Raw genomic sequence first — 23,378 nt, 5'->3', positions numbered from 1 at the left:
CCCTTTTAAAACACTCAAATGCTAAAGATTGGTTTGCAAAAAATTCACTTTATTGATTTTATTTAAACAATTCAAACTTTGATGCTTCTTATTTATAAAAGTAAATGTATTTTCAATATTTACAATTAAACATTCAAATTCTGATGCAGCACTTTGAAAAATACAAATTTTATTCCTCAGAATTCTAACCATTTGAAATGTATCATTCATCATTTAGTCATTTATAAATTTTAAGACTTGAAAACGGAAAACATTCCAATTTTAACGCTTTAACAGAAAGATATTCAAACCTTAATGCCTAAATTGGAAGCAATTTATTATTTAATGCTAACAAATGGGAAATATTCCAATTTCAATCCTTCAAGTTTAAAACATATTAACTTCCATACTCACAATTAGAAAAAATTCAAATTTCAATGTTTAACAGTAAGCCATTCAAACTGCAATGCTAGTAATAGAACACATTTGAACATTTAGGGCTTACAAATTGATGAGGTTTTAATACTCAAATTGAAAAACATTCCAATTTTAATTGTTCAAATTCAAAATAGTCAATCTTTGGTACTTGTAATGGACTTAAACAGCAAGACATTAAAACCTTAATGCTAAAATATGAAAAGTTTTAATATGCAATGCTAACAAATGGAAAATATTTTAATTGCAATTTTTCAACTTCAAAACATTCAAATTTTTAATGCTTTAAATTCAAAACTTTTCAACTTTAATTCTCACAAATGGAAAACTTTGAAATTTTAATATTTGACAACACGACATTCAAATATCACTTGTTATATTAAAAAAATAGTAATGTTTAAGAATTATCAGTGGAAAAAAATGTTAATGGTTGAACCACAAAACCTTCAAACTTCAAAGCTCTATCTCTAAGAATTCAAACTGCAATGCTTCTAGTTATAAAAAATGCAATGGTTACGATTAGAAATCATTCAAACAATACATTAATTTCTATATATGTAAACTGCAATGCTTTTCGGAAGAGAAATGAATTTGTGATACTTAAATTGGAAAACATTCCAATTTCAGTGCTTCAGCTACAGAACATCAAAACTTCAATACTTATAATTGGAGACATTCAAGTCTTCAAAAACGTTTCAATATGCGATACTTACAATTGGAAAGCATTCAGAGCACAATGCTTAAAATTCTAAACCTTCATACCTTCTTGCTTACAAGCGAAGATGGTTACTGAAAATTTAAAATAATGTTGATTACTAGATTACTGACCAGTAATCATTACTGTTTTGATTCTTGAACCACCATCTTCACTTACTATTGACCACGGTCAACATCTGCACACCTACTTGGATTTGATGCTTATAATCGTAAAACCTTTCAAAAATTCAAACTTCAATCCTTATATTTGGGAAGACTTCTCTATTCAATGTTTTGAAAACTTTTGTTATCGAAAAGATTTATGAATATGTTTATTAATACAATATTTCGTTGCGAGAATATTGAACTTAAAGCTATTTAAATTATTAAAGAACTAAAAACCAGAACCAGCTGAAATAGCCAAATCAATAAAAATAAAATGTAAAAGAAAACTTTGTGTGAAACAAGTCCATCAGCATCCATTAGGACTCGCATGATGCATTTTATGGTTTTAGTAATGTGGCTCTAACTTCTGTTCACAGAGATAGCTCCACAGTTGGTCTATAGATTCATCGAACAGACAATGCAACCCGGTCCATCGGTTTCCCTGAAATGCAGTGCCGCGGGTAATCCTACGCCGCAAATTTCCTGGCTGTTGGATGGATTTCCGCTCCCACAAAACGACAGACTTCTGATTGGACAGTACGTAACCGTGTACGGAGATGTAATCTCACATGTCAACATTTCGTCAGTAAAGCCGGAAGATGGTGGCGAATACGAGTGCACGGCTAGTAGCAGAGCTGGTGATTCCAAACACTCTGCCCGGTTGAATATCTATGGTGAGAATATTTTTTTATAATATCAGTATTATGATTGAGGGTAGACTTATGATATTTAAGTCCCACGTCTATAAAAAAAATGTCCATAAAAAAATCGTTTTGTTGACCGTATTTGGTTGATTTAAAAAAATAATTTGCTTAAATGAACAAGATTTGTATGCAGTTAACCAAATTCGTTTGCTTAAGTCAAAGTATTTGGTGAAACTATTTTATTGTAGGTCTTCCTGGGCGTACTGAGCCGTCGTGCCCTTCTGGGCAAAGGCTATATTAGCACGACTGAGATGGTTGTGGATGTCGGCAGCTGTCCTTTCACAAGGGAGGGCGAGGGGCCCCTTTAACCTTCAGGAGGTACTGACAGGCCTGGAGACCATCCATGCATTGACCTAAGGTCCCCACCGCAAGGTCGTTTCGCGGGTGCTGGAGGCGAGAGCAGAAGCTCGTCCTCGTCTGGGATGATGAGGTCGTCATCATCACTATTATCCACACGTAAACGTTTGCGTGGGGAAGGGGTGCCCGGCGGTGCCGGAGCTTCGTAACGCCAAGCGGTGCGCTTGCCGTGACAGGAAGCTCTTGGTTTTCCAGACATACTTCTGGAAAGGAGGAAGTGGATGAAAAGGAAGATAGCAGGGACGATCGGAGCTGCAAGAAAGGCGTACCGCTCTCCGAAGAAATTAGCAGAGGATACCGGGGCTGCTAAAAGCTTAGCGGCCCTGTAGTGAATAGTAAAGAAGGGGCGGGGCTGCGATAATCGTACAGACTCAGAAGCGAGCAGAGGTAGTAAAGCGGGCGAGGTGGGGCTGCTAAGTTTACCGACCTCTGAAAAAAGTCAAGAGTAGGGGCAGGGCTGCAAGGAGGATGAGAAATGAGTTCTCGGGAGAGAGAGAGAGAGACACCTGGAATTCGGTTTGAGGTCGAAAGCACTTTATTCTCAAAAAATGGTACAAGTACCGAAAGCGACCACGGGACTGCGGTTACCCAACTGGCAGCCCAAATAGAAGTGCGTGCTTTCGATTGCACGCACCCGCTTTTATGTTTGTCAGCCGAGAGGCGGGCCGGTCGGCGATTGGCGCGGTCCTCTCGGCCACTCGCGTTGCTGATGGAGGGGTGTAGCGGATATCCCGTCCATCCCTACTCTACGCAGGGCTGAGCGCGCAGTTCAATTCCACCAGCGACAATATGGCGCGTTGTGCGAAAATTTAAAATAATACGTAATTTCCAAGGCGAAAATACAAAAATGAAACGAAAATACTTAGGTATTTAAAACTAGAGTTTATTTAAGATAAAATATCGATCCAAAATACAAAAGTAAAATGTAAAAGTAAAGTACAAAAATACTGAGGCAAAAAAAAATATTAAAAATATGAGTGAGAACTAACATGTACGCAAGAGAAAAATAAAATTCATAAAATAAAACGCATATAGAAATGCTATTATAAAATAAAATACGTTAACGAGTGGAAAATAATATTTACCAGAGTGAAATAAAATTGATATTATAACTATAATGGAAAACATAGGTTAAAACACATTAATAGAAGTGTATAGTAAAAAGAGAAATACCAACCGAAGACTATCACATAAAAAAAATATATACACAAAGTTATTATTTTGTTGTTCTTCAACCCTGATTAATAAAACATAAAAGAAGCGGAGATTTTAATATTACGTATCAAATACGTTAGGTTGGCGACCGCTGGCCGCTTTCCCAGCTAGAAGGAAGAGAGATAGAAAAGAGAGAGCAAAGACGTGGCGTGAGTCATCGTCATGCTCACAAGCCTGGCGCGTGACGGGAAAGCCTTCCTTCGCAGATGCGCCAGGTGTGTGTTCATGACTCTCTTCCTTCCATGCTATTATGACTCATGGAGAGAAAGCAAGGTCGCCTGATTGCCACTCTTAAGCAATTGAACTCGGAAGGTTTTCCCAGCCTGGGTTTATGTTTTGGAAACACAGACGGGGAATTATTTCTGGCAAATTGGTTTAAAGTGGTTCTCAAACTATGGAACCATAACAAATATGATTATTAGATAAATTAATAATTGTAAGGTTTTTTTCTGGCCCTATAACACTATCGCTTACACTTTGAGCAAAATATTTGACTTAAACAAATTCTTTTGTATGCAGTTTATTTGATAAAGAATTATTTGTATTTGAATTAATGAAACTTCTTTTGAATGAATACATGTTTTATTTGATTCAAACAAAATTCGAATTCAAATTGAACAATATTTATGTACAAAAGAAGCAAACACTTGTTTAAACCTATATCGAAAAAATAATATATTTTAGCTTAACAAAACATTTGTTTCATTTAAAGAATTTTTTTTCACGTAAAATTTCTCTAAATCGAATAAGATTTTTTAAATATACGTATAAGTTTTGTTTACCTTAAAAACTTTATCGTAACCAATTTTTTTGTTTGAATCAAGCAAACCTTGTTTTGTGTACCATTTAGCAAAATCCCAAGCGAAATCTAGGGCTTACACTCTACACATGAATCAATCAGAAGTGTCTGATTCGAAATTGATTTTCACTATTTTAAATAATTTGGATTGAGCGATTAAAAAATCAGTCAATAGTGTCTTTCTAAATCATTCAATTTGACTGAATAATCAGACTAAAAAAAACTTATTTATAACAAAAAACTATATTTCAAACAAATAATTTCATTTTTAACCAATGAGTTAAATTTTCAACTAAAAAATATAAATTTTCAAACAAAAATGGAATAATGATTAAACTTTTAAGCGAAAATTTAAGTTTTTTTCAAAAAATACATGAATTTTAGATTACATAGTTTTCATAGCAATTAAAAATATCAATTTAAAAAAAAAAATTCTCAACAATATTGTTGAAAATTTAATCAAACAGATGAAGTTTCAACTAAAATGATCAATCTTAAAACAAAAGAATAATTTTAAAAAAATTGTTCTAACGTTTAAATAATGACTTGAATTTTTAACAATACATTTGAATTTTCGACTTAAAAGATTTGGTTTTTAGCCACAAAGATGAATTTTCAACCAAAAAATAGGATTTTTTAAATGAAATACATGAATTCTCAACAAAACAGTCAAATTTCTACTAAAAATAATAAATTTTAACACAAAAATTGTATATTAAATTATCTCGATAAAACTTAATATTCAACCAAAAAACAATTTTTTAACAAAATAGTTAAGTTTGCAAATAAAAAATTTCTTTTTTCCAACAAACAATATAATCTTAAAATTTTTATTTACTAACAATGATTTTGAACCAAATAAAAACAATTTTTCAGGAAAAGATTTAAATTTTCAAATAAAGAAATCAGCTTTAAACTAAAGTCATGAATGTCTTACGAAACAAAATTAAAAACCAGAAATTGAAAAAGATCAATTCAATAAGGGCCTGGGAAAATGTTTACTTCACTAAGGAGCGCTTAGACTTATGAACAATTATGACGCTCAGTGATGACCCGCGGCTGCATTCGACTTTCATTTAAAATACTCGCATTTGCCTAAACTTTTGGCTAGGGGAGTGGAAAACTAAAAAAAAACCCACTTTTCAAGTAAAGCCGGTTTTTCGATTGTCGAATTTTAAATCCTTATCAGAACATTATTTAAATTCAGTCAAAACACGACCCTAAACGTATTTTACGAATGAAAACCCATCCGAGTGCTACCCGCGCTCGAAATGACTTAACGTCCGCGCTTTCAACCGAGTGAAGATTTACTGTGCAGCTGCGGCTATCAGTTTTTATCAATATGAATATGTTATGAAAAGATATATAGTGAGTCAGATCACATAAGAGAGGGAGAAAGTACATTTTGCAATGTCTAGGAAATCTTATGTAAATAGAATAGTTGGAACGTATACCTCCAGCGAAGGAAAACATTATCACGTAAATGGAACTATTATGCGAAGTAGTTCCAGAGACTCTCATGTATTTTGTCATACAGCCATATTTTTATTGGAATATGTATTGAGAGTCCTTTTCTAGAAATAGAAAAAAATGTTCTTTTGTTAGTTAAATTTTTTGAAGTTTGAAAAATTATTATTATATGAAGTTGAAAAAGTTAAATTCTGAAAAATATTTAAGTAATCAGACAATATCAAATTTATAAATATTTTCAACTGAAAAAACAGCAAAATTTCCAATTCGGAAAAATTGCTTATTCGATAATTCTACTTCAAAATGTATAAACTTTGATGCTTTGAATTGTACAAATTTTAATATGCTTACGAGTGAAAAGCATTCTAATTTTAATAGTTTATCTTAAAAATATTCAAACTTCAAATATTTCTGGTGAGAAAATTTCGATTATTCTGTGGTTACAAGTTTATAATATTTAAATTCCAATGCGTTATGCTTTCAAGCATTCAAGCTTCAATGTTTCCTTTAAAAACATCAAGTAAATAATATGCTTCTAATTTGAAACATTTCAATTTGCGATGCTAACACAATTGAAAAACATTTAAAATTCCGTGCTTCCGATTCAAAAAATTCCATTTTTCATTGATTTGAATATTGTAACCAATTTAAATTTTAATTCTAATACTTCAAAACACACCAAATTCAATGCTTACAATTGAAAAAATTTATCATTCAATTTCAATTGTTAAAAAAATTTCAAGAAAGATTTAGAAATATTTTTGAACCATTTTGAAATTTAACGAAATTTAAAGAAAATTTTTGTAAAAACAAAAAATATATACTATGCTATACATTTATATTAACGAGAGAAAAAATTGCTATGCTTGAAGAAATGAAAAAATATTCAATGCTTCTTAACAAATTTTTTTTTAATTCAGTGCTTTAATTCGAAAAAAAATAAAACCATGATCCTTGAAATCATAATTATTTACTATAACGTGCCTTTAATTGTAAGCATTCGAACGTTAATTTTTAAAATTGTATCTAAGCTTGCAATTTTTAAATATTGAAACTTCATTTCTTCCAGTTAAAAGTTATTTAACCTTTATTGATGCTAAAGAATGAATATTCAATTGCATTTAATTTTTCATAATAAGCTCTTTTAATTTTAACATTTTTTCAGCTTTTTCCTTACAATTGAAAAATTGAAGTATTTAAATTCCTTTATTTTCAAACAACTCTAAACTTTAATACTTTTAATTGTGATGCATCCGTAATTATAAAAATTAAGCAACTATACAATTTCAATTCCCAACTTTAAAATATGAAAAACTGAACGTTTGAAATTCAGAAAAAATCAAAACTGAAAGACCCGGATTAGAAAATATGAAATATTGGAAAAGCTTCTAATTCGAATACTTTAGGTTCAATATTTTAATATTTGTTGATTCCAATTTTGAAGCATTTTAATTTGCTTGATTTTACTCAATATATAAAATCGAAGAGAGTTTGGATTTGCCTGATCTAAAAGATCAGAAATCTTAGACTTATATTTTAATTTAAATAACAAAAGTTTAAAAAATACAAATTACAATTTTTTTAGTATCAAAAATTAGAATATTCAATAATGACAATAGTAATAAGTTTAAACTTAAATTCTCTACCTTTAGAGCATTCCAATTTTAATACTTTGAATTGAGTAAAATTCAAATTTCAAAGCTTTCAATTAGGGACACTATCAAACTTAAATTCATCAAATTGGAAAATTAGCAATATTTAATGCTCTAATTCATTGAAAAATATTTAAACTTGACTGGTTTAATTTAACCAATTTTGAATTTCAATGTTTCGAATCTGGAAAGTTTTAAATTTGAATGACTCCAATTGGGGAAAATGATTCGCGAATTTTTCCAACTGGAAAAAGTGCAATATTCATTGATTATCAGTATGAAAGATTTAAATTCTAATATTAAAAGTTAAAAGTATATAAACTTTAATACATTAAATTGGAAAAATTTGAATATTTAAGCAAGGCTTTCAATGATCAAATTGTTAGTTTTGAGTGATTATCATTGGAGAAAGACGAAATACGTTTTTATTCAGAAACTCTTTGATTATTAATATTTACAAACTGTAATTTAGAAATTTCTATGCTTCAAGTTTATGAAATTCGAATTTTAATTCTTACAATTTAGAAAAAAATTAAATGCAAATTAGTTTTATTTTAAAAAATTAAAATTTTACATTTGGAATTTAAAGGCGCTTGAATCTTAATACTTATACATTTTTGGAAATATAAGAATTTTCGATAATTACAATGGTAAACACTTTAAATAAAAATACTTCCAATTGAATCAAAAAATAAAATTTCAATCATTAATCTTCTTAATATTTGAAATACAATTCTTTAAATTGAAAAACATCAATTATAATTTCTCCTATTATGGTAAAAATCTAACGGAATTGGTTTCAATTCGAAAAATTTCAATATTAAATACATCAAATCGTAAAAAGTGTTAATTTCAATACTTTCTTTACATTACTTTAAAGTTTGAATGTTTACAACTGAGATGATTTCAAATTTTAATTCTTGCAATTAAGGAAAAATCAAACCTTAAATATTCCAATTGTAAGTAGTTTAATATTTCACGCTATTTCAATATTTCAATTTTTCAATTTACAAAAACTCTAACCTAAAAGCTTGCATTTAGAAATGATTCTAATTCCAAATCTTAGACATGTAGAAAAATCTAACGTGATTTATTTTAATTATAAACAGTGATATAATTAAATACTGCAAATAGTACAAAGTATAAATTTCAAACCTTGAACATAATTAAATTCGAATTGCAACTATGCAAAATGCAAAAAATTCCAAATTCAGTAATTGTAACTGGAGAAGAATCAATCGTAAATGATTTAACTGAAAAAACTTTTTATATTTAATGCTTGGAATTGTAAATTAATTACATTTTCGTGTTTAAATTTCCAAACAGTCGAATCTATATGTGTAGATTTGAAACGAAAATTAATTTTCGATAGTTTTCAGAAAATCAAACCACAATACTTTCAATTTTAAAATATTTGAATTTGAATACTTGAATTTTTCAATATTTAAATTTCAATACTTTTAATTCACGAAAAAAACTTGAATTGCTTTCAATCAGAAAAATTCTAATATTAAATACTTAAAATCATAAGAAGTGTAAATTTGGTTGCTTTAACTTCATTACATTCTAATTTCAATGCCTTAAATTATGAAAATTTGAACGTGAATGCTTCTAATTAGAAAATTCCAATATTTAATGATTGCAGATATGAAACATTTAAATTGGAACACTTTAATTTTAAAAAGTTTTCTAAATTTCGAAACAAATTCCAATTTCAGTGCTTACGAAAAGAGAAAAATCAATTATAAGATACTCAAGTAGAAAAAATTCAATAATTAATATTTGAAATTGTAAACCAATTAAATATTAAAGTTTTAGCTTTGTGAAATTTAAATCTAAATGCTGAAATTTAGATAATAAAACATTTTTGGTATAAAGTTGTGAGAAAATGAAACATAAATACTTTCAGTTTAAAATAATTTGACTTTTAATAATAATTGTATTCCTTAACATTTAAATTCTATTGCTTTCAATTGAATAAAAAATCAAATGTAATTGTTTTAAATTTGAAAAATTTATTATCAAATACTTATAATCGTACAAATGTAAATTTCAATGATTGAACTCAATTACATTCGTATTTCAATGCTTTAAATTGGGAAAATTCAAACGTAAATTATTTCGATCGGAAAATTCTAACATTTAATTATTTTGAATGTAATACAAAATTTTTTACGCTTTAATTTGAAAAAGTTCGATAAATTTGAAAAAAAATTAATTTTTGATATTTTTGTTTATATAAAAATAAATTTAAATGCTTCAAAGTTTTAATTTCACAACGTTTGAATCTGAATGCTGATATTCATATAAAGACAATTTTCGATATACAGTTGAAAAAGAAATAAAACCAAAATACTTAGAAAACACTTGAATTTCAATACTTCAACTTCTAAATATTTAAGCTCCAATGCTTCCAATCGGGAAAAATCAAATGTAATTGTTTTCAATTACAAAAATTAAAACCGTAAGATGTGTTAATTTCAATGCTTATTGAATTAAATCATATAAAATGAAATTGATTTTCATCTGGAAAAAATTAATCATTGTTACTTCCAATTGAAAATTCTCCTATTTTTAAAGTTTGAAAACTTCCTTTTCTTCTTATTGAAAACTCTTCCATCTTGAACTATGAAGACTTATGGAGAACTGATCTATTCAAAAGAGTTCTGAATCGAATTTCCATGATATCTTTAGCGGAAATAGGAGAGAAATATTCCATTTTCACAAAGTCGTCTGCGAGCTCGTTTTCTTCTTCTTCGAACATTGATAATGTCGGAGCAATCACGCAATTTTCTGATTGCAGGATTACCGTACGTGAGAGCAATGCCAACGATTTCAGCGGTTGCTGGGAAGCAACTATACATCAAATGCCCTGTCGCCGGGTATCCAATTGAAGCGATAATATGGGAAAAAGGTAAGAAACCCATTCGATTTCGATCGCTTGCTTCAAATTTACCGAGTTCTGCTTTAAACGTATCCTTCCGCTGAAACGTACTTTATCGATGAAAGGAGAAATTGGGGATGTCTAAGATAAATCTTGAAAGTCAGTCCCGCTAAATTTCCGACCCATTTTCGATATTGGCATCAAATTAAATCGCACTGAACAAAATATCAATAGAAAATTCTATTCCTTCTTAAAATTTCAGAAATTTAAGTGAGATTAAAATCAAATTTAAAATCCTATTTAAACGGCCAATAATAGAGCCACACAAAAAAAATTTCCGCGTGTGTAGGTCAGACCATGTTTACAAGTTTAATATCTGTTTATGGGGTCGCCGAATCTTAATCTGAGGTCCGAAAACCCCCAGCAGGTCAGGGTTTCGACATAACAACAAAAAGCCTAATAAAAGTGTTTTTGAACCTGGGGTTAGACCATGTTTATTTTATATTATTGGGGTCACTGAAACCGAATCTGAGGTCTGAGAAAACCCAAGCAAGTCAAGGTTTCGACATAACCTCAAAAAACCTCATTAAAGTTTTTTTCGAGCCCGGTGTCAGACCATGTTTATTACATATTTTTGGGTCGCTGATCGGAATCTGAGTTTCGAAAAAACCTAGCACATTAGGGTTCTGGCATTACCTCAAACAACCTCATGAAAGTTTTTTTTTCGTTAAATTTATTCATCCGACTTAGGTGCGTCTGCATACGGGGCACTTCCTCGCGGTGACCCCAAAAACATATAATAAATATGGTTTGACCCCCAGACTCAAAAACAATTTTCATGAGGTTTTTTGAGGTTATGCCAGAACCCTGACTAGCTGGTGTTTTTTGAACTTCGGATTCGGATTCAGCGACCCCAAAATATATAGTAAACATGATCTGAACTCCAGACGCGGAAATCGTATTTTTTTGTTTGGCTGTGTAATCAGATGTAAAGAATTCCTGAAAATAAAACTAAAAATCTAACGAGGAAATTTGTGAAAGTTCCAAAAAATGTTCGTATTGCGATCTAAAAAAAAATTTTCCTTCTTTTACCCTTCTAAAAAAGAAAAAAAATTCTTTTTCCCTTTACACAAAAATAAAAAAGAGGAAAGAAAAATAAGGACGAAAAAAGGACGAAGGGAATAAAAAAGAGAACTAAGGGGATTTGGTTGGGTGCCTTCTGATTTTTCTTTCCTCTTTTGTATATTTCCCCCAAGCGAAAACGAATTTTTTTCTTTTCTCTTTTAGGGGCGAAAAAGGAAGAAAGTTTTTTCATCAGACTGCAAAAGGACAATTTAATGGTGGTTGCCCAAATTTGGACGCTGGATTTTCGGTTTTATTTTCAGGAATTGTTCACGCTGTTCCTTCTTTTTTCTTGTTTTTCCTTATGTCAACTATTAAGTTAATAATGATAATTATCAGGGGAAAACCCCGATAAAATACTATGTATGAAACAAATCTGTATTTAAACACCAACTTTGCTTCAAAAATCTTAGAAGTCTATTTAGAGAAAATAGAACTACAACGTTAAAATGTTAAAAATGTTTGAACTTCTAGAACACTTCTACAAAACTTCTGCAATACAAGCGTAAGGTAAAATTGCAAACATGGTATTGGAATGACGAAATTTCAATACATGTATTGTCAGTGTTGTAAATCGTATAGTCACCCTTCAGCATTCCAATACATGTATTAGAGCGTTTCTAAGACCAAAATGGTGAACAAGGAAATACAGAATTAACGCAATTCACGGAAATGAATCACGGAAGTGAAGGCACTCATGTAATTAATGGAATTTGCGAAATTAATGGAATTTGTGACATTCATGGAATTCAAGTAATTTGCGGAATTCATAAAATTCACGGAAATCGCAGAATTCATGAAATTCAAGGAATTTATGGTAATCACGGAATTCAGGGAATTAAATCAATTCATAGGATTCAATAAATTGGTCGAATTCAAGGAATTCGTCGAACTGACGGAATTCACGGATTTCACGGAATTCATGGATTTCACGGAATTTATGGAATGAGTGGGATTCATGAAAAAGATCTAATTCACGTAATTCATTAAATTCAAGCAACTTCCGGAATTGATCGTATTCAGAGAATTTATGGAATTAAAGAATTAGCGGAATTCGAGTAATCAAGGGAATTCGCAGAATTAACGGAAATAAAGGAATTTGCGAAATTCATAGCATTATCGGAATACATGGAGTTCACGGAACTCAAGGAATTTACGGAATTCAAGCAATTCAATGAATTAACGGCATTTGTGGAATTCAATAAATGCGTAGAATTCCATGAATTCTATATATTCCGTTAAATTCCGTAACTCGATTGAATTTCGTGAATTTGTGAATAAATTTCATTAATTCAATAAATTCCATAAATTTAATTAATTCAATGAATTTCATGAATTACACGAATTCCATTCATTCCTTGTGTTCCATAAATTCCATGAATTTCATGAATTCCGTGAATTTCATCATTTCCGTGAATTCCTTTATTTAATTGAATTCCACAAATTCCATTAATTATATGAATTCTGCATATTTTCTGAATTCAATGAATTGCTAGAATGTCGTGAATTCCATAATTTCCATGAATACCATAAATTCCGCGAATTTCCGGATTTCGTTGAATTCCATGAATTCTGGGAATTTCCTGAATTCGATGAATTCCCTAAAATTTCTGAATGCCGTCAATTCCATGAATTCCGTGAATTTCAACAATTCTTTGAATCTTTTAAAGCACCTAAATTCCTTGTATTCCGTGCATATGATTGATTTCTCAAATTTCGTGAATTCTATGAATTCCATGAATTCCGCTAATGTCATGAAATCCGGGAATCCCGGTCGTCATATGAATTCTACAAATTCTGTGAATTCCATAAATACCCGCATTTTATACAATATATTAACGAAAGTTTTAGTTTCGTCAGAAAACTTCTTTTTTTTCGCCAGGAACAAGTGTTCTAAGAAATGATCTACACTTTTTTTCTAATTTGTCACCTCAGCCGGTGTTGAGATATTCAGCCGCAAGTATGATATAATAGGGTAAATCAAAATTAAATAATTCAAAACTGAAAAAATTGAATGAAAATAATTTCCAATTAGAATATATATCGTTATTACATAAAAAATGATTATTTAACATGAAAATTAATTGCACAAATTCTTTTAAGATCGTCAAATAAATTCACTAATCAAAATTTAAAAATTTTAAATACAAACATTTAAAATTGAATTAATCCATGAAAAAAGTTCGAAATAGAAAGAAGGCAATTTAAGATATGAAACTCACCCATTTTTAATTTGAAAAACATAAAATTTATGCAAGGAAGAAATTAAGATTCAGCGCTTAAAATTAAAATTCAAAATTATGAAATTATAAAAATTCAAAATTAAAGGTTACATTCATAATTATCAAAAAGAGAATAAAATCCCGAAAGTAACTAGGTATGAAAAAAATTAGTACTTAAGTACTTCAAAATTCGAAAAAAAAGTGCTAATAAGATTTGTCCCGTAAAAAATAGGTTTAAAATGGGACTAAACTACCAAAAGAGTTCAAAATATGTCCCATTTCATTAAGAGTTTTTAAAATAAAACTATTGTTAGAGTCCGACTTGATTTTTCTTTTCAGCAGAACTTTTTTAGGGAATTAGTAGCAAAAAAGTTCCCCATAATACTTTTCCAAATTTATCACTTTTGAGAAAAAAATACTAGATAAGTTTCATTTTATTTTTTTCGTAATTTTTGCAAGTACTGCTGGGATGGACGTTTTTAAAGAGTATTGCTAAAATGGGTTCAAAGCATCAAAAGAGTTCAAAATATTTACTTTTAAACCAGGACATTTTAGGTACAAAAATAACCCTAAAGTCTCACTTAATTTTTTTTTAGCAGAAGCAGATTGCTATATGTGATTCACCTGCTTGAAATTGTAAATTTTTAAGTATTTCAATTTAAAATTGTTTTCTATTTTATATTGAGGCTTCAAGAAATTAGTATCTTAATTTGTTATTGTTTTTTTTCTGAAAGAATTGAATTCAAAATTTTTTAAACGCAAATCTTTTAAACTAAAGATTATGCTGGGAAACTCCCAAAATTAATTAATTTAAACTTGAAGCGTTCAAAAGTAAAAAATTCCAAACTTCATTAAAAAATTGAAACAATTATATCTATTCGAACCTAGAAAATAAGTTACTAAAATAATTCATTTGCAAATTGTGATAATAATTTATTTATTCATCAATTTAATTACATTTTTCATTAGTTATTTTTAACTTTAATTCAGTAAATAATTATATTTTCACTTTCTGTTAATAATATATTAATACTCTTTGAGCATTCAATTCTCTTTTATCAAAAATAAAACTTCGATTATTATTTCAGAGTGAGTTTCATAATTCTCTAAAAGCATTCATTATTCTATAGAGTCATATTGCAGATGGAAGAGATGAACGACTATTAAATAAGGGAGATGTTAATTTCGAATGATACCCTCGCCATAATATTTGACATTTAATCCCTCTTAAATGAAAATAAAAATATCATTATCATTAGGTGCATTTCATGAACTACATGGAAAATATAAAATATAAACAACGATTTTTTTATATTGTTAAAAAAATGTTAATTAGTTATTTTATTCTATTTGAATGTATAAATGCATAATTCACTCTTTATCTTATTCCCCTTTTCATAATTTTTTAAAAATAATTTCTGTAAAAATCTTTTTCGTTAAATATTCCTACTTTTTTATAGAAAATTCGTCTTTTTGGATTAATTTTTTTAGCCCTAAATTTCAATACTCCATTTTTGATTAAAACTTAATAATTCTCAGTTTTAAATTTAATTTTTAGTTTCAAAATGTGTGTATTTTTATGTAAGTTCATCCTTTTTGATCCAAAATTAATCTGGATCGAAAATTAGACTACTTAGTTAAAAGTTGGACTAAATTGTTTAAAAATTGATTGTATTATTTGAACAGCACACCAATTGATTGAAAGTTTACTGTTCTCTTGAAATTTTTTTTTTCGTTGTTGTCAAAAATCAATTTTTTTAATACAAATTGAAATATTCCACTTTTGTTTGAAAATTAATCACTTTTAGTTAAAAATTTTGCTTCTTGCTTTGTTACAAATTCGTCTTCTTGGCTGAAAAATTTGACTGTTTTATTAAAAATTATTTTTGGTCTTTTGTAAGTTTAAGAATTTTGTTATATTTTTTCTGTATTTACTTTAAAATATTTCTTTTTTAATGCTTTTTTTCTCTCCTTTTTGTTTTAATTCAACTGTTTCAAATTTTAAATAAAAATACTCTTTGATTAAAACATCTACTATTTAGAATATATTCTGTTGAGAATTAATTGATTTTCAATGAAAATACAACTATTTCATCAAAAAGCGTTTACTTAGTATGAGAATTGAATTACATGGTTGGCCATTTGTATTTCGAATTGAAAATTCCATTATTTTCGTAGAAAATCCAAGTATTTGGTTAAAATTAATGTTCTTGGTTGAAAATTCATATTTCTTTAAATATTAACCGTGATATTTTGCAATAAAAACCAATCCTTTTTTCTTGCAAATTTTTTTGGTAGAAAGCTAATTCCTTTTTGTTTCAAAATTCGACTATTTAGTTTAAAATTCATCTCTATAGGTCCAAAACGCAACTACATTGTTTTAAATTGGCACTTTTGTCCAAGAGTTAAACCATTTGGTTGTAACTGCAACTGTTCAGTTGAAAATTCAATTCTTTTTTTTGTGAATTAAGCTATTTGGTTAAAAATAAATATTTCTGGGTCTAAAAATAAACTATGTATTTACGGATACAACTATTATATTGAAAATGTTATTATTTTGTTGAGAGTTGTGTCATTTTGTTATTAATTTTATTATCAACTGTTTTTTTCTAATTCGTCTTTTTCGTTGAATTAAGTTTTTCTTATTCAGAATTAAAATACTTTTGGGTTAAAAATTCAACTCCTTGGTGGTGAGTCGAATCACTTTGTAAAAAATTTCTTTTTTGTGTTTGAAGATTCACTACTTTTTTTAAAAATTAATCTAACATTTAATTAGTTCAAGATCCAGCACTTTGATCGAAAATTAGTTTTTTGCTAAAAATTTATATTTTTTATTGTAAATTCTACTATTCTCCAAACAATTTTTCTGTTTGGCTTGAAAATTTAACTGTTTTTGATTTATAATATAATAATATATATTTTTAAACGTTATTCCCTTCTTAGAAAACGACTGTTCTGTTGAAAATTTGACTGTTTTCTAAACAATTTGTCTATTTTATTAAATTCAATTGCTTTTTATTTAAAATTAAAATACTTTTTAGATCAAAATTCAATTGTGAGTCAAACGACTCTATTAAAAATTAATTTTTTGTATTTGAATATTCACCATTTCACTTGCAAATTCATCAATTTAATTGAAAATTAACTTTTTCTTACATATTCATATTGGGGGACTGACATTTTTTTATTTCTTCTTTCATTTATAAAAATTCATTAAACTATTGTGTTAAAAATTCGCATTTTATTTTGTATTGAATTGTTTTTTCATTAAAAATTGTAATTTCTTTTTTTGGAAATATAAAATTTTATATTTAACGTTTATAATGTATAATTTGTAAGTGAAAATTTAGCTACTTAGTTAAGAGATTAACTAATTTGTTTCTGGTTCCATTTTTAAGTTGAAAATTAATCATTAGAGTTGCAAATATACATAAAATTTATATATATTTTTGATTTTATACTTTCATTAAAGATTCAACTATTTTGTTGGCCATTCGTCTTTTTCCCAAACTAAACAGTTTTCTATTCAAAATTCTAATTTTTTTTGTGTTGAAATATCAACCAATTAATTTTTCATAAAAAATTTATCCTTTTTGGTTGGAAATCTTCTGATCGTTTAAAGGTTCAAACATTTTTTGAAAAATTGATCTATTTTGTTGAAAATAAAATATATTTCGACTTGAAATCCTAAAAATTTTGTTTAAAAAAATGTATTTCTCTATTATTTCACTTTTTTCTTGAATTTTTATTCTTTTCAAATCATTTTTTTAGAGAATGCTTTATTTTATATACATTTTTTTGTATCTATGCTGGTTATTAAATTAAAAATGGACTGCTGGGTGGGTTTGAACCAACAAACTCATTACATGCGAGGTGCGCTACCAACTGCAGCAGTGAATTTTTTATAACTTACTTTCTCGCAATTTTTAATTTAATTCATGAAACAAAAAAATTAAATAATTTTCTTTAAAGTATGACCACACTTACCAGTAACCTAATCAGTTATTTGCATTAATACTTTAACTTTGACGCCCTGGTAATTGTCTCAAAAAATCTGAAATTTAATTTTGATGACAAATTTTGTTTAAATCAGATGGATCAAGACTGCCTACCAATATGAGACAGAGGGTCTCCAATGGTACTTTAATTATCGATACTGTTCAACAAAATGCTGACCAAGGGACTTACACCTGCACTGCCCGAAATAAACATAATTTCACATCCCATCGATCTGTCGAAGTTCGTGTTTTAGGTAAGTCAACTCCATCTGATACTTTTTAAATCATTCCTAGGATTAAAAATTTGTTATAATGTTTAATTTTTATTAGATTGCAAACGACAAACATTCATCTTTAAAACAAATAAAAAATGTTAAATGACTATACAGTAAATGCCAATTGAAAAACTAGATAACGAAATTGGATCAAAATGGTATGCAACGCTTTTATCAAAATTCCAGATTTTTTATTTAATTCTCAAGTTGAGTATCAGAATGATCCGATTCTAACGATCAATTATCTGTCATGAATTTTCAGGAGTAGCAATTGTCGAGTGTAAATTCTTCAATTTTAAACTGTTTTGTCAAAAATCGATTTTTTTTTGTTCAAGGTTCAAAATTTTAGTTCAAAATTCATCTCTTTGGTTGAAAATTACCCTCTTTGGTTGACACTTTGTCTATCAGATGAAAATTTTCTTTGGCGGCAGAGATTAATTTTTGTAATTGAAAATTTAATCAATTCAGTTGAAGTTTCATCATTTTAGTTGAGAATTTTTCTTTTCGTATTAAACATCCCACTATTTTAGGTAAAAGGTTAACCTCTTTTATTCGGTAAAAAATTTTATTACTTTGTTGAATCTTTAAACAATTATTACAAAGTCTTTCTTTTTGTTAAAAATTCACCCTTTTTGGTTAAACATGCTGCTATTTCTTCTAAATTTAAAATAATTCATAAAAAATAAATTTTTTCGTTGTTTCAAGATTCATTATTTTTCTTGACTATACAACTATTTTCTTGTAAATTAAATTTTTATTGACAATTCAAATGCTTCTTTATTTAATTTCGTGTTTTAGCTTAAAAATGTAACAATTTATTTATTATTAGAAAATTAAACTATTTTGTCAAAAATTCATCTTTTTTAGTTTAAAATTCAGCTAATTATTTTAAATTTTATTAATTTCTTTAGAGGTTTCTTTGGTCGAAAAATCAACAATTTTTTAAAGTTCTTTTTTTCTGTTAAAATTAATTTTTCATTTTAAACTGAAAGAATACCATTTTTAGCTAAAAATGTATCATCTTCAAGTTGAAAATGTAACAAAAGTTAGTTTGAAAATTGAACTTCTCTGTTAAAAATTCATTTTTTATCTGACATTGAAAATTATTACTGATTTTTCTGTTTGAAATTCAACTCTTTTGGTTGAAAACTTATGTATTTTGTGAAAAATAAATATTTGAAAGTTGAATTCTTTTTTTTTTTTAATTCATGCTTGCTTGATGATGTATCATTTTAGTTTTAAATTTATCACTGGTTCAAAATTTAGCTATATTGTTGAAAATACATTTCCTTAGTTTAAAATTAATACCTTAACTAAAATTTTATTAAAAAATGGTTAAAATTGGTTCTTTGTTAAAAATTGATTTTTTGGTTAACGATTCATCATTTATGTTGTAAATTCATCTTTTTGGTCGCTGATTCAACTATTTTCTTGAAACTTAATTTTTTTAGTTCAAATTAATTTTTTGCTGAAAATTAAACTTTATTTGATTTTTAGTTACGATTTTTTTTTAGTTAAAAAACTAAGTAATTGTTTAAAATTAATGTATTTTATTGTAAATTGAACGTTTTCTGAAACATTACTGTTTTTAAAAAGTTGTACATCTTTTGCAAGTAGGCCTCGCAATTAGTTAAATCTAAATAAAAACTTTCAGTAAAAATTAATCAACTTCCATGGTTCTGAAGTTTAACATTTTTTAAATATTCCTTGTTTCAGAAATATTATCTCAGTCATGGCTAGCCTACGCCTTTCAATAAAAAGTTTAAGAACTGCCACTCGACAGATACGAATGAATTTTTACAACTAATAAATAATAATCAATTAATAATTAAATCAGCTAGATATCAGAATGATACTCAACGGTTTGATATCCCTGGATTTACTGTGCGTGTCTTTCAAAAACAAAATTTGAAATATTTGTCCTCTGCAATCTATCGAAAAGGATAGAGCCTGAAAGATGATATTAAAAATGTATTTAAAAACTGATACAAAACAGCAATATTCCAATCTGCATAAAAGATAATCGATGCATGAGATGCAGAAAGGAAACTGACAAAAGTTTCGCTTCACCTTAATTAATGCATCGTTACAGTCGCATCATATGGACCCTATTTCGATCTAAAGTTGACGCAAATCATCTTTCAGCCTCTCTGTCGAATTTACATACATCAATCCATAATTCCATGTACGCTGCATTAACAACAATATGTGTATGTAAATATGCCGTGCATATCAATCCACCTAGTCTTCGTATTCAGAGTATAACAATTTTCACTATACCCCATAAAGGCAGTTTGTAAGCCACGTTTACGATCTCTGTTTATGAACACAGCTTGGGGCGAAACTATATACAAATTGTGGATTAAGTTAGTATGCTATCAAAAATAAGGATTGTGAAATTCCCTCGTTTTTAGGATATTCGTTAGAGGGCCATCCATAAATTACGTGATAATATTTTCGCCTATTTTTTATCCAGAATATCCTCTGTGTAACAAGTTGTAAAAATATGGTGGTTCAGATTTGCAAGTGTAAAAAATAGGAATTTCTATTTTTTGGGGTAAACCTCCCACCTCAATTTGTTCATCTTCCGTAAAAAGATTAAAATAGATAATATTTGTATAAATATTACCATTTTTTAAATACGATAAATAACTTTTTATTTAATTGTTTGTATGTTTTCACGTATTTCCGAAATTTTAAAATTTTGTGCACCAAGTTTCACCCCAGAAAAGGATCGAAAGAAAAGTTATGAAAATAGCTTAATATTTTTGTGAAAAACGATGGAGTCTTACCTTTTAAATGAAATTAAGAACTTTGAATTTTTTATTACTTCTAAAGTTATTCCAATGCAAAGCTTGTATTTTTTGAAATTTTTTAAAACGCTTGAAAATATTTAAAGATCTATCAAATCGTTTGAAATTTAAAAAATTTGGAAATATAATAAATCTTTTTAAATTTTAAAGAGCTTCAAAATGCCTCAATTTTTATAAATAAATTCTGAAAAAAATCTTTAAAATGTAATAAAATACCTTAAAGTTAGATACCTGGCAATATTTAGTGAACTTGCGTGGAATTATTTAAAATATCCCAAAACGTTTTTAATTTTGCGAAATCTTTTCATTTCTCATCAAAATTCCTTGGATCCTATTGAAATGATTTAAAATCCTTTAACGTCACTTCAAATCGCTTCGAATTTCTGAAATCTATTCAAATTCGTTAGAATATTTTAAAATAGCATACAATCTATTAAATTATTAACATTTTTTTGATACCTTGATATATAAGAAAATCTCTGCAATTCTTTCAAATACTTTGAAATCCATCAATTCGTATGTATAAATTCTTTGCAATTTATAAAAATATTAAGAAATCCCTTAAGATCCGTTGGAATTTTTTGTTTAATTCTCTTAAAATGTTTGCAAATCCTGAAAATCTTCTCAAATCCCTTGTAATCTGTTCAAACCAATTAAGCCTAGCCCGATAAACTTCGAAAAATGTAAATTATTTATTATTTAGTATTAATTTAAAAAATCGTAAATTCGGGTATTTTTTATTTCTTGAAATTTCCTTGGAAACCTTCAAAATACTTCAAATTGTTTCCAATTCTTTTAAATCCTTTCAAGGCTTGGAATTTTTTAAAACTTTTGAAACGACTTGGAAATCTATTGAAATACTTTAGAATATTTTCGAAATATCATAGAATCTTCCAAATGCTTTTATATTAAAAAATTTTTGTTAATCTTCAAAAATACCTTAAAATATTAAAAACTTTTTTGAATTTTTAAAATCTCTCAATTAGTATAAATCAATTTTTTGCAATTTCATTAAAATATTATAAAGTTCCGTCAAGTTACACGAAAGATGTCCCTTTCAATTATTTGCAGTTCCTTGAAATATTCGAAATCTTATGAAATCCTTTCAGCTTCTGAGAAACTATAGGGCCCATTTAATCCTTTCGAATCTTCTGAAATTTAGAAAATTCTTTAAAACCTCATGACATTTTTTTAAATCCCTTAAAATCATTAAAATCCCGGGAATTTTTTTTTGACATTCTTGTAATCTTTTAAAAATGCCTTTGAATTCTTTAAAATATGATAAAATATTGAAAATCCTTCTGAACGCATAAAATCATATTGAATCTTCTGAAATTTTTTTAAAAATTTTTTTAAAACCTTATAAAATTTGTTTAAAAATACCATAAAATATTAAACATTCTTCGAAATATTTTTGAATCTCTCGAAATTTTGTAAAGCTATTAAAAATGCTACGTAATCTTTCAAAATACCCTAAAATGACTGATATCCTTTGAAACATGATGGCATATTTTTAATTTCTTGAAATCTATTAAAATTCTTTGGAGTCTTTTTAAATTTTCCAAAATCTTGAAAATTTTTCTAAATATTTGAAAATTTCTTAAAACGCTCTGAAATTATTTGAAATCCCTAAATTTTTGTGAATGAGCTCTTGGTAATTTCATTAAAATACTATAAAATTCCGTGGAATTCAATGAAATCTGATGAAATTCCTTGAAATTCCTTTAAACCACTGGAAAAATTGGAAGTTCTATAAAATCCTTTGAGATCCTAGAATTTTTATGAAATGCCTTATTAAGAGCTTTTTTAAAAATTTTTTAATAATTTCAAAATTACTTGGAATCCGTGAAAATACCCTAATTTTTTTTTTAAATAGATATTATCATGATTATCTTTAAAGCTCCTCTGAATCTTTAAAGAGAATTTACAATCTTTAAAATCCTTTGAAATAATTTGAAATCTCTTCAAATTCTTGAAATTTTTAGAAATTTCTTAGAATATTTAGTATTTTTTTTTAATCTTTATGATTCTTTCAAATATTTCAAACTTTTGATCATCTTTTCTACTAGTTTAAAATTTTGAATATCTTATTAAATCTTTGAATTACCTTGAATTTCTAATTTCCTGTTGATGAATGCTCTAAATCTCGCAAAATGTCATAAAATCTGATAATTTTACTTTAATTCCTTTTAGATATTTGAAGTTTTATGAAATATTTTGATTTCTTATTTATCAAACTAAATAAACAAGTCTCCTTTAAAATTATTGAATTATTTGAAAATCTTATAAAATCCGGCCAAATCGGCTTAAATTCTTTGAAAAATCTTCTGAGACGTTTAAAATCTCATAAATCTTCTTTAATCTCTTAAAATCTTTTTAAATGCCTATACTTATTCCGAAAAACTTAAAAAGTTGTGCATGATTCTACGGGTATTAGTAACTTAAAAGATTGGGCAAAAACTATTTATTTCTCATTTTTATGGATATTTTTTGTTTATATGAACTAAAAAAGTCAAAATACTAATGTATTAATTCAGATATGAAATCTTCATAACTTTATTACAAGTTAGCATTATATTAAATAATAACTCG

The 23,378-nt window shown here is 27.6% G+C and overlaps 1 protein-coding gene across 1 annotated transcript in view; it reads left to right on the top strand.

The window, feature by feature from the left end:
* Positions 1-23,378, top strand: part of LOC117170884 (Down syndrome cell adhesion molecule-like protein Dscam2) — a 315,200-nt gene that overhangs the window by 125,582 nt on the left and 166,240 nt on the right. The window contains exons 5-7 of the mRNA XM_033357927.1: positions 1,653-1,949; positions 10,276-10,386; positions 17,794-17,952. Coding sequence (XP_033213818.1) covers positions 1,653-1,949; positions 10,276-10,386; positions 17,794-17,952 — 567 coding nt within the window. The remainder of the gene's footprint in view (positions 1-1,652; positions 1,950-10,275; positions 10,387-17,793; positions 17,953-23,378) is intronic.

This window comes from Belonocnema kinseyi, chromosome 4 (assembly GCF_010883055.1).
Source record: "Belonocnema kinseyi isolate 2016_QV_RU_SX_M_011 chromosome 4, B_treatae_v1, whole genome shotgun sequence".
NCBI lineage: Eukaryota > Metazoa > Arthropoda > Insecta > Hymenoptera > Cynipidae > Belonocnema > Belonocnema kinseyi.
This window is presented reverse-complemented; position numbering and strand designations above follow the sequence as displayed.